This window comes from Eleginops maclovinus, chromosome 6 (genome assembly GCF_036324505.1).
Source record: "Eleginops maclovinus isolate JMC-PN-2008 ecotype Puerto Natales chromosome 6, JC_Emac_rtc_rv5, whole genome shotgun sequence".
NCBI lineage: Eukaryota > Metazoa > Chordata > Actinopteri > Perciformes > Eleginopidae > Eleginops > Eleginops maclovinus.
In genome coordinates, this window is record NC_086354.1 from 970,666 (window position 1) to 987,332 (window position 16,667).

Genomic DNA, 16,667 nt, shown 5'->3' on the forward strand with positions numbered 1-16,667 from the left:
TCTGTCTCCTGTCCAATGCATCCAATTTGTCTTGATGGACATGGCAAACGGCAAGATTGTTTAGCCGGGTTTGCGTCATTGATGTTCTCAGCCATGTCTTCAGGCGTCTAAGGGCACTAAAACTTCGCTCAGCCTCTGCTGAGGAGGCAGGAACAACCATGACAAGTCGCAAGAGGGCCTCCACTTCCCTAAAAAGATGTCGTACCTCTGGCGTCATACCCTTCAAAATCTCTGCTACCTCTGAGAGACTTGTACTGGGGTAGTTGGCCTTGAACATTTTCAACTGTATGTCCAAAGACATGGCATCCAACTCTGGGTATTCATTGATGAGTGTATCCATCTTCCCAGTGATGACAATGTTTTCTAACTTTTGTAGCCTCTGAAGCCCCTCTTGGCTAAAACGCTCTGAGCACTGTGTAACGACAGTGTCTAAAGTGCCAAAGTACTGCACTCTGTAGTAGTCTTGAGCCGTATGATGCTGATGCTGCATGGCTGGACCAGTGAAGCGTTTTGGGGGCATTCTCACGTGAGGCATTTTGATGGGCTGCAGGCTTACAGATGTTACAACCTGAGATGCTCTCATGTACAGCTGGCCAAAATGCCCTTCTGATCTTTTCTCCTGGATCCCTCTCTTCACATGCTCCACGGCAGCCAGCATCCCTGATGTCGTCTGTCTTCTCTGCTGCAGAGAAATGTTCAGCTCCTCCAACATCGACATCACATCTTCTGCAAGAAGAAGGCCAAGAAGTGTATTGCCCCTCAAAAACTTCTCATGAAGGCCACTTGCTTTTGCAGCCACATCCATCATGGAAGACTGAGCCATTTCCTCTGTTGCAGCAAGCACGGAGTGGTACTGATTGAGAACAGAGCGAATGGCTGGCGTTCGCACCGTCCACCTGGTGGGGCAAAGAGGCTTCAGCGATGTGTAAGGAGCTGTATGATCCGACTTCGCTATAGTTGCAAAGATGGCCCTGAACTTCATAGACTGGTGGAACAACACGCCCAATTCATGCACCAAATGAATAGCATCTCTTATGATAGTGGAGGATGCACAGGCAGCTTGGGTAATAAGATTGATACAATGTGGCCCACAGTGAACATAAACAGCCAGAGGTTGCTCCTTCTTCAGATGTGCTTGCACACCCTGCATTCGTCCCGACATATTGGCCGCCCCATCGTATGCTTGACCTCGTAGCTGGGAAAGAGGTAGATTCAGGCGAAGCAGGACATCTTTGGCTGCACTTGCAATGTTCTCTCCAGTAGTGGATGTAACCTGGTAGAGACCGATAAATTCCTCTCTGGGTTGCAAGTTTTTGTCAATGAAGCGCAGACAGAACGACTCTTGCTCGACTCCAGCTGCATCCTGTGTCCCATCAATGATGAGAGAGTACTGGATTAGGGGCAATGACAGGATCTCCTTAACGATGTCATATACTATTTTGTTGCCGATTATGTTTATGATTTCATTTAGAATTTTTGGGCTGGTGAAGTTATTGCCTCTCTGGAGCCAGCTGTTGAATTCGGCGTCATCCTCTGCTTTATAAATCATCAGTTGGTGCAAGTTTCCCTCTTTGCTGTCATGCCCCCTGAAAGCATTGCCTTGCCTTGCCAGATACATAATCCCACCCACAATCTTCAAGAGGCTGTTCCTAGCCTCATGCTGCTGTTTCTGTAATTGCGTTGAGAGTTGTGTAGTGATTGGCTGTTTGCTGTGCAGATATGTGGTCATCGCTGCTGCATGACAGTCGCTGTTTTCATGCTGATGGAACTTCTCAAGTGCTTTTTTCCAGTTACTGAAACCTGTTGTTATGAATGCCCCATCAGCCTTACTGGCTAAAGACGATTTCTGAATTGCAAAATATTTGGCACAATAAAAACACAACACCCCCTTCAATGCCTTGCTGTAATGAAGCCACGTGTGCTTCCTAAACCAGCTGTCCTGAAATTTTAGTGTATTTTTGGTCAAGGACTGAGTTTGAATAAAACAAGAGTTTGGCTGATGTGGTCAGCTACCAAGCTCCTCTGCATGCTGATCACTTCTCTCCCTGCCTGGGTCTGTCTCTCCTGAAAAATATATAATATGAAATGTTGACTTATACTGCTAAACTAAGCTTATTGGGTGCTTACCCTTAGTATTTATTTATGTGTTCTACAAAATTGTTGTTCTTATTCCAATATCTTACGTGTATCTTCTGAGCAGGTGCCTGTCTGTCCTCTCCCTGCAGGTGCCTGTGAATTTCCAGCCTCTGTCTCTGCTTGTCTTCCTCCACCTCCTCCTCTATCTCTAACTGTGGGTTCTCCTCCACTACCACCTCCATCCTCTCCCTCAGCCTCTGCTCCTCTATCTCTTCCTGCCTCTTTTCCTCTACCTCCTCTGTCCTCGCCTCCATCTCCTCCAGCCTCTCTGCTGTCTGTCACCTTACAAAAATATGTTGATGCATGGCATACGAACAGATTAGGGATAGTATGACTGTAGAATTGCATGGTAAGTTAAGTTGTAGCAAAAAGGGCTTGCCAAAAAGGACAAAATTATTACATCGACATAATTTATTCAACACAAAAACATGGTTGCACAATATCACATGCTCTTCCAGGATCTGACGATACACCACACAATTCCCAATTTGTGTTTTAAGCAGTAGCCTACTGTCTCTTCCACAGAAATACATGTAAATAAGAAGAAAAAAAACTTGTTATTGTTGTTGTTATTTGTAGTAGTACTACTACTAGTAGTAGTAGTAGTAGTATTTTATTTCATTATCTGTTTTGTTTGGTCCTCAAAATTCACTGAATTTAAACTTATGAATAAAGAAATATACTTATTCTTAGTCTTCTTCTTCTTCTTCTTCTTATTATTATTATTAGTAGTAGTAGTAGTAGCAGCAGCAGTAGCAGTAGTATTTAATTAATATCCTAGTAGTTGTACGGGTAGCAGAAAGAGGTCTCTGTAAAACTCCATACAAGTTTGAGGAGAGTATTTATTAAAGTGTGCAACACATTGCTATTGCGATATCTTAAGTATTGAGCATTATGGTACTGACTTATAAGTTAATGGTGCAGTACTTAGTTATGTTGTTTGTCCACTAGAGGGCGCTCTGAGACCTGCATAGTGGGCATGTCGAGGTTAAGCTACAATTGAGGTAGACCCAGCTAGGTAGCAGGAGATAGGGAACTGTTCCAGTCGGTGTTGTAATGTAAAGTGTGTGCTGATAATTCTGACAAGTAAATAAGTTATCAAACGGATACTTATGGAGTGAAGATGTTTTATTGGATGAAGATGCAACAGCTATATTTCTAATTTGCATTTAGTTTGGTGGTGTAGATGTATCAAATCAAATCAAATCAAATCAATCACTAACGTCCTGGGCTACTTGATGTTTTCGGGTTGCTATCGTGTTGTGGATTACTAGCTAGCTGTATTAATGTGAACCATGGCAAGATCCTGGAAGGTAGGCTAATCAACCAGTGTTTTCTTATAAGTTCTCTGCAACTGTGCAGTAGCCTAGCTCTAACGATGCGCCCTGCCACGTTGCTAAAACCTGTCTAGTGCCTAAAGAGCAGAATAAGCCTTAATGCTTTTATGAAGGGTTTCCATTCATTCATCCATTTTGCTTAGTTTTTAAAGAGGGACCCTGCACTTACATTCCTGACTGTAAAGAATGAACGAATGTCTCGTTTCTTGGGAGGGGGGCCGTCATCCATTATGTCACCGAAGTCTAGCTCTCCGAAGCTAAGAATCCGCGACCGCAACTTGACATTCTGGGCTAAGCCAAGTTCACAACGGGGGAAGGGGGTCGCAATGTTTTTTTTTTTCCTTGATTGTTTGGTTGATTCGTTCTCTTGTGTTTCCCACATTGAAAGTAAATCTGGAACAGCAAGGGACTGATCTAGGAAAGAAGGAGGACTTTTATGTCACATACTAGACAAAATATTGGAGGGGACAGATTGGTACTTTCCCAACATTGGGGGGGACGTGTCCCCCTCAATGTCTATGGTGGTTACGCCCCTGTGGGTGTGCCTTTCTGGATGTGCGGTAGGCAGTGACAGGGAGTTCACATGACGTGGCGAATCGGACGCCGTCGGGACGTGCGTGCGGTTCGCGCTCTGTCTCTCCCGGACCGACGTCGAGGCAGCTGCACGCTTGCTCTCGCGGTGCTGTAGAGGCTAATGTAGAGATCAACATGTCTGGCTGTTGAGTCACTATTTTAATCGCCGCAGAGAGCGAGACCCTTTTTTTGTTGTTGCTGTCGTTTGGTTAGTGGATCGTGTATTCTACAAAAAAAAGACGAACGAGAGCGTGAGTAGTACATAGTAGTGTTTATTAGCAACCGTGGCGCTAGCTTAGCATTAGCCACTTGAACTTCGCTAAATTGCATTGTCAGAACACACATGGCTGAACTCCCGTGTCCCTATTTCTTTAAAAGTGTTGCCTGGACGGACGAGAGCCGTGAAACCTGCATTTGTGCCGGAGAATATATGTGTGTGCGTGTGATACCTGAGCCTCTGGTGAGTTAACTTTGTATATGGATGCATATGGAGTTAAATGTGCATATCCTAGTGTTCATACGGAGAGATGTTAATTTCATATGTTGTGTTTAACAATTGTTCATGTTAAGGTGGTTCATTATATTACCCTCACCTCCTGTGTTTTTTTGAGAGTGAGTGGCGTTAAAAAAAAAGAGTAATGGTTCAGCCATTTGTTTCATGTTAGTTATGATTATAGATAAGCAATGTTGTGATGTAATCAGAATATGTATATGTGTGTTTATATGAAAAGGTTTATATGTAAAAGTATATATGTTTTAATGAGAACATTGTAATAACCCTCCTTTTGGCCTGTATAGGCCGGGTCTTTTTCTTTTCTATATTCTTTTCTCTATATGGTTCCTGTTTCAAGATCTACATGAAGACTTCTTCTACTGAGACTCTCCCAGTTCTGTAAGGTAGAGGGGACTCAGTAGTCGTGGCGAGCTACCCAAAATAAAGCTGTGTATTAGTGAGTTAGGATTTGGACTGTGAATTGTGATTTGATATCTTGTGTGTGTTGACATTTTATTTTTTTATGATTTTTATTTTCCTCATTCCCTTTACCCAATACAATTTAACACGTAAAACTTACCTGTTGGTTGTGCAACTCCTTTATTCTTCCACTCAATGCAGATTGCAAATACCCCTTTCTCCTATAGCGAATCTAGACTTCAGATTAACTAGTCCATGAGGTAAATAGCACACTGATAGAAATTTCTGTACCACCCAGTGTCTTTATTAAATGATAGTAAGCGCTGAGGCGGATTGCACTAGCCAGAGCTGTTCATTTCGGGGCAGCTCTGGCACGAAATGACCTCCACTAATGCTTCTTAACTGTGCCTTTCCTACAATAGCACAGTATACAATATGTCGTCTGATTTGAGACATTGTCACAGTTTACGCATTTCCGACTACAAAATGAACGCACCATATCAGACACAGTGGTGCCATGGTGTAATGGTTAGCACTCTGGACTCTGAATCCAGTGATCAAAGTTCAAATCTCAGTGGGACTTGATTTTTAGAACTAGTCAAGATAACCATGCCTAACCTGGCTATTAACTATTCAAATGCTAACGAGTGACTAATTGAGTCAATTGAATATAATCTTTAGCCTTATTAATGCTGCCGATAGAATTTAGCTTCAAAAGTTATAAAAGTAGGGTTTAATATTTTGAAATTACCCTGCTGAACAAAAGTACGTATCACAAAGGTTTGTTTGCTACAGGGCTTTTTTCCCCCAGAAATATTGGATGAACCATTGAAAACATCGCTTTTAGGATTGAGCCTCTATCTGCATATAATAGTACAGTATACAATATGTCATCCCTGTCTGATTTGAGACATTTAAGACATTTACACATTTCCTTCTCAAACTGCAGGTCAGTGAATACAACACGCCGCATACAGTGGTGCCATGGTGTAATGGTTTGCACTCTGGACTCTGAATCCAGCGATCCGAATTCAAATATCGGTGGGACCTGATTTCAGGAACGGCTAAAATCATCATCATTCATTCAAAGTAATAAAAGTGAAAAATGATCCTCTTTGATTCGTATTTGTTTCCAGATATAATGGGCTGACATCTCTATGTCTGGAGTTACAGCAAAATGAGAAGACAAGATAGTATGTACAAATACAAATAAAACAAAATAAAATAAGAAAACAATAAAAATACATAAACCTTCCAATTATTCAAAGGAAGTACCGTCAAAGTAAACTAAAATGAATACCATAAAAGCACGCATGAGTTTTTCTGCATCATTTTTTCCGAATGCATAATGGAAAAATAGATCAAGGATAGGATCTGAAATGTTGTTTTGTGTACTTCCAAGGACAGCTTACAGAAGGAGTAAACATTCACAGATAACTTCTGTCGGAATTTTATGGACAACATAATTACATTTGAAAGCCTCTACTGCTCCTTTTCCCTATGCTGCAGTAATACAACTATTATAGTAATACTCACTCTGAGCTGAGAGCTTGTGCAGAACGCTCTGCAACGTGTCCTGTAGCTCTCTCCTTTGGGCCATAAAGTCTGACTGTTGCATGTTCCACGCTCTAAATCCAGTCTGACTTGGCAGAGCACACATGTGCATATGTGTTCTGTGCACAAATGTACAGGAGAGATCTTTAAATGGCACAAAATACTTTAAAAAAATCTTTCTTCACATCGTTATTCTTATTTAATGAAGTCACTGTTTTCATATTTGCAGGAATATATAAGAGAAATTTAAGCTATCCAATAATTTCAATCACAAATAGCCTTTAACTGTAAGTGTGACAAATGAAGTGTTGTAAATATGTAATTATTTTCTCAATTTTCATTTGTTGAAATAGTTCTTATAATAGTACTATGTTTGGCTCCTTTCTTAAAAAACCGTATTCTTTTTTCTGTGTCTTTGTATGCACCATTTACACCAAAACAAATTCCCCGTAAGTGTAAACCTAATTGGTAATAAAACCGATTCTGATAATGGTTGACAAGAATTGTGTATTAATAATTTTCACACCCTCTTTGTTTTTTCGTTCAACCATGCTAACAATAGTCTTACGGGCGGGCACCCTATATATACCCCGGTTAAACAAAGTTCAAGAGTTGTCAGACCCCCTCTCCCTCGACAAAGCTCAGTGGTAGCATGTCCCTGGTTATCATTCTGGTAATGAGTGTTGTCATTTCCCCGCTTCCTGCGGGGTCACAGTACCATCTCATGGTGGTAAAGGAGGTGATACCTGGCAGTTCCTGCACTCTCGTGCTCTAGACTCTCGGCTTTATGTTTGAATTTAATGTGTTTTTTTATTGAGCTAGGTGACTTATGATACAGAAGTTTAACTTTGCATTGGTTGTACTCTACTCCGCCTCCACCAACCTGGTCGACATGTTTCCACACATTACCGTTTTGAAGCTGTGTGTCCTTATAGTGACGTAACGTAACTTGACCCCTATTCCTACGTGACCCGGAAAAGTAAAAAATACCCAATATTCAACTGAGATCATTTATATGGCATCGTTATGTACATTTAATGAATCCACTTGGTGATATGTAATCATCTTAGGCACCCCTCTTATTAAACAAATAAATACAAAAATAACAAATATGTATATCAAATTAAATTAAAGCTGCAAGCAGCGATGAGCGGGTCTGAGACGCTGGCAGGATGTGGTCACAACGTCGACATGTGTCACGCAGGTGTTTTCCAGTCACTCGTTAGAAAAGGCGGGAAGTTTCTGGCCGATCGGATGACATTCATGGGAGTTACAGCATTAACACAAACATGATCTGTCGCCATGGCAACGGCATATGATGACATCCCATAATACTCCTAGATGTGTTCAGGGCTGCATCAATATCAAACGTTACGTTTTAGGTCATTTGGAGCATGTTAACTGGAGTTAAGAGAAAAACGTGTTGCTATGGCAACGGCATACGATGACATCCCATAATTAACATAGAGCTGGTCAGCGTGTGGCCAGTAACCATTATCTGCAGTCTGGTGCGATTTGGTTGATTTTCCATTGACTTATGATGACAACGTGTTTTATGGCGAGCATTGACTTTCGATGGCAACGGCATACGATGACATCCCATAATTAACAGAGCTGTTCAAGGGCGGACCTTTAACCATTATCTGAGGTCTGATGGCGTTCGTACGATTTTCCATTGACTTACAATGACAACGTGTTTTATGGCGAGCATTGCGTTTCCATGGCAACGGCATGTAATGACACCCCATAATCAACAGAGCTGTTCAAGGGCGGCGGACCTTTAACCACTATCTGAGGTCTGGTGGCGTTCGGACAATTTTCCATTGACTTACAATGACAACGTGTTTTATGGCGAGCATTGCGGTTTCCATCGCAACGGCCGACCGTGAGATCGCAGATTCTGCTTAGTGCTGTTGAGGCATGGACCAGTGACACACAGGCGAAGATTGGGTGATGATCGGACCTTGTCCATTGGAGTTACAGCGACATCGTGTTTTTTGGCAAGGGATGCGTTGCCACGGCAACGCCACATTTTGTAACGTAAATTTTGACGTAGAGCTGTTCAGGGCAGCAGTGTTAACCATCATGTGGCGTTTGGTGACTTTCTGAGCATGTCGGTTGGAGTGATGACGTCATCATGTTCCATGGCGAGGGGTCGCCGAAAATCGGACGACCGCGAACTTTGGCGCTAAATAACGGCTACGCCGTGCGAAAAAAAGTTAGATTTCGTGATATCGTTTTGTCGCCCATGTCTCAAGAAGCTACCCTATGATTTTCGAGCCAATCATAAATAAATAAATAAATCGTGTTTTTCCGACACCAAATTCAAAATGGCCGACTTCCTGTACGTTCGTACTGGTCCAAGAGGCTTTTTTGTTCGTCGCCGGACCCTGGATATGCTTAGCGATTTTCGTTCGTTTCCGATAAAGTTAAAGTTGGGGGGGTTTACATTAAAAACGGAAGTGGGCGTGGCCTACGCAATTTTTATCGGAAAGTTCCGAAACCAATTTCAGACGTCTATTTTCACCAGCGCAAATGTTCGTGAGTTTTCACATATGTTGCGGGGGTCAAATTAACGTTCAAAGTGGAAAAATAAAAATCAGAATAATAATAATAATCGGACCAATTTCAATAACGTTGCACCCATGTGACTGGGCACCTGCGGGCTACTCAGTTAAGATTTCGGACCCCTTCACTGGGCTTTTGCCCCTCTTTTTCTCTGTTTTGTGTGGGCTTTGCATGGTTATCGCTCGCATCGCGAGCGACTAAGTCGATCATACGGATATCAATCATGCGAGTTGCAGTCACGTCGGCTGTGCTGTGCCCACGTGACCTGGTACCCGCGGGCTACCCTGTTGTTATGATTTCGGACCCCTTCACTGGGGTTTTGCCCCTCCATTCCCCTTCGCGAACGACCAATTTCAATAGGGTCTTCGACGGCCTCTGGTCTCAGACCCTAGTAAAAATAATATATTCATAACTCATTGGCTAATCCCTGAATTATTTTGAATATTCCAATAATCATTCCCATCCCTACTTTAAATACAGTTCTCAAGTAAATGTACTTAGTTTAATTAGAGCAATGCTTACAAGTTGAGAATGACTAACATCTGGACTGGTCTAAGAAGAGCCATAACATGAGCGGGCTCACCGGCCAGGCTGAGACAGTCAGCGCAGTCGGTCCAGGAGTATCTCCTTACCAGGTCCAGGGGCCGTTCCCCCCTGAAGGTCTCTGCCTTGGTATCAGCTCCAAACTCCAGCAGAGTCCTTACCATCTCCAGGTGACCCCACCCAGCCGCCAGGTGCAGGGGGGAGTAACCTGCGGGACAGAGAGCATCAGGCGTGGGCTCACAGCTCCATCACTTCAGAAGAAGTCCTGTAAATGCAGTGGTTTCCCAACCCTTCTTTTTCTCGTGTTTCCCTTGAGCTGGTCTCCATTCTATAAGACCCCCCTCGCTCCTCTGTGATGATTCGCCTACATGTTGTCTGGTGTTTAGCCCAACTGCTCCTTAGATGAAAATCACTTGTATAACTTGTGGTGGAAACTTCTGAAGCAATGGAGACAAAACTCAGAGAGACACGGGAGAGCAGGAACTTGATGGCAAAACACTGTTGGATTTATTTGGAGTTGCGGCCGGAGAATTGACAAGACATTTGCGGTAGACACGAGTTGCTACAGCGGTTGCTAAACCAATTCTGAAGGTCTCAGGGATAGGAAGACGTTTTAACTAGTTCCAAATGGGTAATCAACATTCTCAGAGCAGCAGACTAAACAATCTAGGACAATACGTCAAAACTTAACCTGACATCCTGGTCACACATAAGGTGTCTAACGAAGCATCTGGACTCAGCCCCAAACAATAAAACCAATCTAAGAACAGGCGTGAGAGTCTGCGGAAGCTCAGGCTGCCCCTCCTTAATGAAGATAACAGCACCTCCAAGGCTGTAGAGCCAGGCCAAAGGAGGACAGAGAGAAGAGACACAAATTCCCAAGGCCTGGGCGAGAGATTTATAAGCTTACACAAAATATTCCCTAACATATCTCACCCTTACAAATGCAATTTAAACTTGGCATTTCATTTCAAATAGTTTCCACATCTGTTGTTAAGACTAGAGCTTTTAATGAGACACTTGAGCTTGTTTTACACTTCTTGTTAGATGCTAACTACATTTAATTGTCTTAGTACTTTGTTCAATGACAATAAGGTTGAATCTAATCTAGTGTTGTAAAGTAGATTTACTAAAGAACTGTACTGTATTACTACTTGAGTATTTCATTTTTTTTGCTACTGTGTACTCCACTCCAAGTCAGAGGTAAATCGTGTACTTGTACTCCACTACATTTATTTAATCCCTTTAGTTACAGATTTGGATCAAAGATGTGAAATACACTGCCAGGCCAAAAAAAAGGTCACCAGCCTGTGGGGGCAGTGCTATGATCTGGGATTGCTGCAGTTGTTCTGGTCTAGGTTCAGCAACGTGCCCAAAGAATCATAGCCGTGGGAAGTAGGGGTGCTGGGGGTGCTGCATCACCCCCTGCTGGAGGTCTGGTCCCGACAGTTGGAATATCGTAGCAGCCCCGCCAGTTGACAAAAAAAAACTAACGATAAAATACATAAACTATTAAATGCATAAAATGTCTAAAATTTAAAATTATGTTGTGTAATATGGTTTAATACAGTTTCTTAATTATTACAAAAATAATCTTCAAAACGTTTTCGATAGCGCTGTGCATTCTGGTTATATCAGATGTCATATGAAGTAGCCACGGGATTGTTTAAGCTAAAATGGCAGCCTGAACGTTAAAATGGCACAGAAACGAATTTCAGATTTTTTCAGTGGATTACCAATACCAGTGTCTAAAACCAGTAGGTCTACACCACCAGAGTGTCTCCAGATTGGAGAAACGGAAACAAATCCAGCTAGCAGCAGCAGTTCATCCTCCGTTTCAGAAGATGCAGAGATCACTGACACAAATGATGACGGTAATAACGGCCCTCCAAAGCCCGCCACGTCTCTGCACAATGCTGCTGCCACTGACAGTGGATGTGTACCCACTGAGCCTTTCCAACCGTTGAACTTTAATTTTCCTGGTCGACGTTGTGGGAATGAAACGTACAGTCGTACATTTTCACCATCCTGGTTTAACAGGTGGAAGTGGCTACATTATGTTCCAGAGATAGATCGTGTCTTGTGTTTTGCTTGCCTGAGAGCCAAAGAAAAAAGACTGATCAATGCTGATAGTGTTCGTGCAGACAACCCATTTCTGTCGGGTGGTTTCGGAAACTGGCGTAAGGCTACCTCAAAATTCAACGAACATGAAAAATCTAAACTGCACACAGACTCCATTCAGAGACTTGCTGCACTGGAAGGCACACCGATTAACGCTCTCTTATCTGATGCGGTTTGCAAACAACAGGCGACTGCTCGTCATGTTTTGGAACTACTGTTCAGAAGTATTCGTTTTTTGGGCAGCAAAGGTATTCCGTTCAGGGGAGACACTACACGTGATGGTATACTGTTTGGATACATGCTGGAGCGAACATATGATCTTCCGAAGGAAAGAGAGTGGATTATGAGACGAGACAATTGGATGTCAAACACCATACAGAACGAGATCATTCAACAGTTCGCGCATGCAATTCAGAGGAACATTGTCGCCAATTCTTCCGAATCCATGTTTTATGGACTAGTTGCTGATGGCACTACTGACATTAGCACCACAGAACAGTTCTCATGTTGTTTGCAGTTTCTTGACAGCAGCCTGGAGGCGCATTGCTTGTTTTTGGGTTTTTATAATGCTCCTGACTCTACCGGACAAACTTTATTTTCTTGCATCAAGGATGTGTTTTTGAGACTGAACATTCCGATTGAAAGACTTATTGCTTATTGTTTTGATGGCGCTAGTAATATGTCCGGCTGTTTCTCAGGAGTCCAGGCCCGTCTGAAAGAACTGTGCCCTCTGTCCATGTACGTTCACTGCAACAACCACGCACTTGATTTAGTTCTCCAAGAAGTCGCCTGCGAAGTTGGCCTAGTGGCCGATACATTAAACTTTGTGCGGGGTGTTGCTGGTGTGATACGAGAGTCGTCAAAGCGTAAACAGCTTTATGAATCGCTTTTCAGTAGTTGCGACGAGGTTGCAGTTAACATCCTAGGCCTGTGCCCAACCAGGTGGTGTGTGCGGGCCACAGCCATCAGGCGCATATGTTCATCTTACAACACTCTGCTGGCCACACTAACGTTGTTGAAAGATGACAAAACCACAAGAGGTGACAGCAGAGCAAAGATTGTCGGGCTGTGGAAGCAAGCCCGTAAAGGCAGAACTCTCTTCGGCCTGCTCTGTTGCCAGGCACTGTTTGAACCGTGTGAGGCTGTGGCACGGAAGCTGCAGAGCTCCACAATGAGTGCGCTTGGCACACTTGAGTGCGCAAATGTACTGAAAAACAGCATTGCGGCCCTTCGAGACGACCCAAATGTTGTGCAGATGTTTCAGAAGGTGGAAGAACATTCCTCAAGAATGGATCTCAAAATGCCAGAAACGAGAGAGAGCAGAACCCCGGCACGATTTAGGCAAACTGCAGAGCCAGAAGCACTCACTCGCAGCGCACCAACAGCCTCTTGGAAACGGGAATTCTATGAGGCTGTCGATCTAGTTTCAGGGGAGCTTCAAAGAAGGTTCGACCAAGAGACTTTGACGCTAGCGGGGAAAAGAGAGAGGGCAGTTATAGCAGCAGCACAGGGAGAAACAGTGGACTTGGACAGCCTTCAGCTTCCTATGGAGCTGGACAACTGCCGCCTTGATCTCCAGCTTAAAATGCTGAACACTGTCACCAAGGAGTCTCGGTGCACCACAGTTAAAGATGTAGCAGCACGTCTTTGTAATCTCCATCCACAGACGAGAGCTCTCTTTTCTGAGGTTGAGAAAGTCATCCAGTTATGTCTGGCTCTGCCAATATCAGTGGCCTCATCGGAACGATCGTTCTCCACTTTGAGAAGGTTAAAGACTTGGTTAAGGTCCACAATGACACAGAAGAGGCTGACGCATCTTTCATTGATGAATGTCCACAAAGACATTATGGACGATGTGGACATGAATGCGCTCATGAGAGATTTTATTTCCATGACGCCTGAGCGTCAGTCCGTGTTTGGAGTAGTACTGTGAAAGGCCCAACGGTAAGCGCTTGATTTGATCAGCTCAGCTGCCGCCGAGCAGTGTACTGTAAATAGTTCGACGCTGACTTTTTTGTTTTTCATGTCAGTTGAGATTGTTGAGATATAATAACTGTTCTCAGTTGTGTGCGATTCTAAGGTACAGCCTATAAAAGGTTGAACTAAATGCTTGTTCAGTAGTAGTTGATGCCGTAGTAGCTCTGACCGTGAGACTGATGTGTCAGAGCACACCGAATAAATACGCCAAGTACGGCTAAAGATAATTCACTCTCCGTGTATGCTTTTCCTCCGAATGCAACGTTATCTGTGCAACAGTAGTGCACCACAGCTCAACAGATACTAATAGACATATTGTGCATTCTTCCCTGCCCCTGAGAACACTGCAGGTTTCTGTTGATGCTTGTTTGGTTTAATGTTTTTTCGGAAGTCGCTCATTTACAATACCGTCTTTAAAGCTGTAAACATTTTTTTATTGAAATAAGTAGCCTTTTGTTTTAGTGTTCACATCACAGTAGCCTATCTGGTTTACAATGAAATACATCGTGTGGTGTTTAAATATTGCGCACACGTATGCCTGTCTTTTATTTAGCCTATCGGAACACCTCTCAGTCTTCAGCACCCCCAACCCAAATCATCTTCCCACGGCTATGCAAAGAATGAGGTCAGCTGACTACCTGAATATACTGAATGACCAGGTTATTCCATCAATGGATTTTTTCTTCCCTGATGGAACGGGCATGTTCCAAGATGACAATGCCAGGATCCATCGGGCTCAGATTGTGAAAGAGTGGTTCAGGGAGCATGAGACATCATTTTCACACATGGATTGGTCCCCACGGAGTCTAGACCTGAACCTGATTGAGAATCTTTGGGATGTGCTGGAGAAGACTTTGCGCAGTGGTCTGAATCTCCCGTCATCAATACAAGATGAAAAAAAATGAATGCAAGACAGAAATAAATGTTGTGACATTGCAGAAGCTTGTGGAAACGAGGCCACAGAGAATGCGTGCCGTAATCAAAGCTAAAGGCGGTCCAACGGATATTAGAGTGTGGGACCTTTTTTTTGGCCAGGCAGAGTATAATCAGCCCTTAAATCAGACTTTAGTTCACCTGGAGTAAATCCAGCAGCTACCCTGCAGTATACAAAGCCATTCAAACTAGCTGCACCTTTACCAGCTCTGAGAACACTTTAATGATCAATAATTATAAAACATATCAGAGATATTATTCTGAAATGGACCAATCAAACAATGACTACTTTTACTGTCGCTACTTTAAGTACATTTTGATGAGAGTACTTTCTACTTTCACTGGAGGAACATTTTGAATGCAGGACTTTTACTTTTACTTAAGTACAAGACCTGAGTATGTCTCCAACCTCTGGTAAAGTTCTGCAGTTAGAGAGTTCTGGAACGAACCAGCAGAGTCAATAGATTGATTAACAAGGGTGGCTCTGTCAATTTTGAAGCTGTGGGGGAGAAGGGACTCTGAACAAACTGTTATCAATCATGAATAACCCCCTAACCCTCTCTACCTGCAGCTGGACAGACTGCGCAGCTCTTTCTCCAACAGACTGGTCCAGCTCCGCTGTCACACAGTTATAGCAAAACATTCCTGCCTTCTGCAATAAGACTGTAGAACATTTTAATTATCCAGAATATTTTATAGGATATAATATTTGTCATTGTATTTTCCTTTTTAAATGTTTATTCTCGTTTTCACTTTTTAAGTATTTGTATTTTAATGTCAGAAGACACTGCTGCTTCTGTAACGAAATCATTTCCCAAATTGCGATCAATAAAGCATATATCAATCAGTGGTGGCTGGCCCATAGAGGGTGATAGGGCGCCACCCTCCCTAAACCACACACAAAAACATTATTATTAATAATAATAATAATAATAATAATAATAATAATAATAATAATAATAATAATTAAAGCTGCGAGCAGCGATGAGCGGGTGTTCGACGCTCCGCGCAGGTCCGCTGTTGTCCGTATGTCGACCCAACACAAAGGTGTCTCAAGGACTCGCCGTTAGCAAACGTGGGAAGTTTCAGGCCGATCAGAGAATGTACATGGGAGTTACAGCTGTAACATAAACACGATGAGTTATCTGTCACCATGGTAACCGCTTATGATGACAACCCATAATAGGCCTAGGTGACTTGAGGACGGCATCGTTATCAAACATATGAAGTCTGGGGCCGTTTGGAGAATGTTTACTGGAGTTATGAGAAAACAGTGTTTCATGGCGAGCATTGTCTTGCCATGGCAACGGCATACGATGACACCCCGTGTTAGTCCTAGGTGTCTTTAGGTCTGCATCGTTATCAAACATATGAAGTTTGGGGCCGTTTGGAGAATGTTCACTGGAGTTATGAGAAAATTGTGTTTTATGGTGAGGGATGCGCTGCCATGGAAACGCCACATTTTGAAACCTCAGATTTTACGTAGAGTTGTTGAGGCATGAACCGATGATTTACATGTGAAGTTTGGTGGCGATCGTACCAAGTACATTGTAGTAACGGCGACATCGTGTTTTATGGCCAGCCACATTTTTAAACCTCAGATTTTAGGTGGAGCTGTTGAGGTATTGTTAGAAAGCCCACACATTGACATTATAAGTAGATCAGTGTGGCAGCCGGGTGTGGTTAGAGCGCCGGCTGCTGGGGTGAGGGGAGTGGCTCGGCCGGAGACCAGACAGCTGATCGGAATCAGGTAATCAGTCAGTTAACATAAAGCATGTTGGTAACCTGGTTCTGGTCTGTCTTGCAGTAGGCTGGGTCCTGGGCAGCCGACACACCCCGTCCTGGCCTTGCCGTCCTGGAAGTGCCGGGGAGCTGTCTGTTGTGTGCACGTTTCGTACGAAATAAACGGTATTATTTTTGCCCAACCCCGAACCCTTCCGTCTCTTGCCTTCAACCTGAGCGATCCTGGTCACAGTGGCGCCTGAACAGGGACCTGAACCCCTCAGATGACG

General features: G+C 43.3%; 1 protein-coding gene and 1 long non-coding RNA gene across 2 annotated transcripts in view; one reads left to right on the forward strand and one right to left on the reverse strand.

Moving 5' to 3' along the window:
• The first annotated feature begins 4,052 nt into the window (after nt 1-4,052).
• On the forward strand, nt 4,053-5,118 carry LOC134866528 (uncharacterized). Its single transcript, XR_010166051.1, has 3 exons — nt 4,053-4,297; nt 4,425-4,506; nt 4,845-5,118. It is a non-coding gene; the product is annotated as an uncharacterized LOC134866528 (long non-coding RNA).
• A 1,339-nt stretch (nt 5,119-6,457) lies between these two features.
• Nucleotides 6,458-16,667, reverse strand: part of ankrd45 (ankyrin repeat domain 45) — a 32,814-nt gene continuing 22,604 nt past the window's right edge. The window contains 4 exon segments of the mRNA XM_063885813.1: nt 6,458-6,569; nt 6,571-6,632; nt 7,232-7,296; nt 9,665-9,832. Coding sequence (XP_063741883.1) covers nt 6,458-6,569; nt 6,571-6,632; nt 7,232-7,296; nt 9,665-9,832 — 407 coding nt within the window.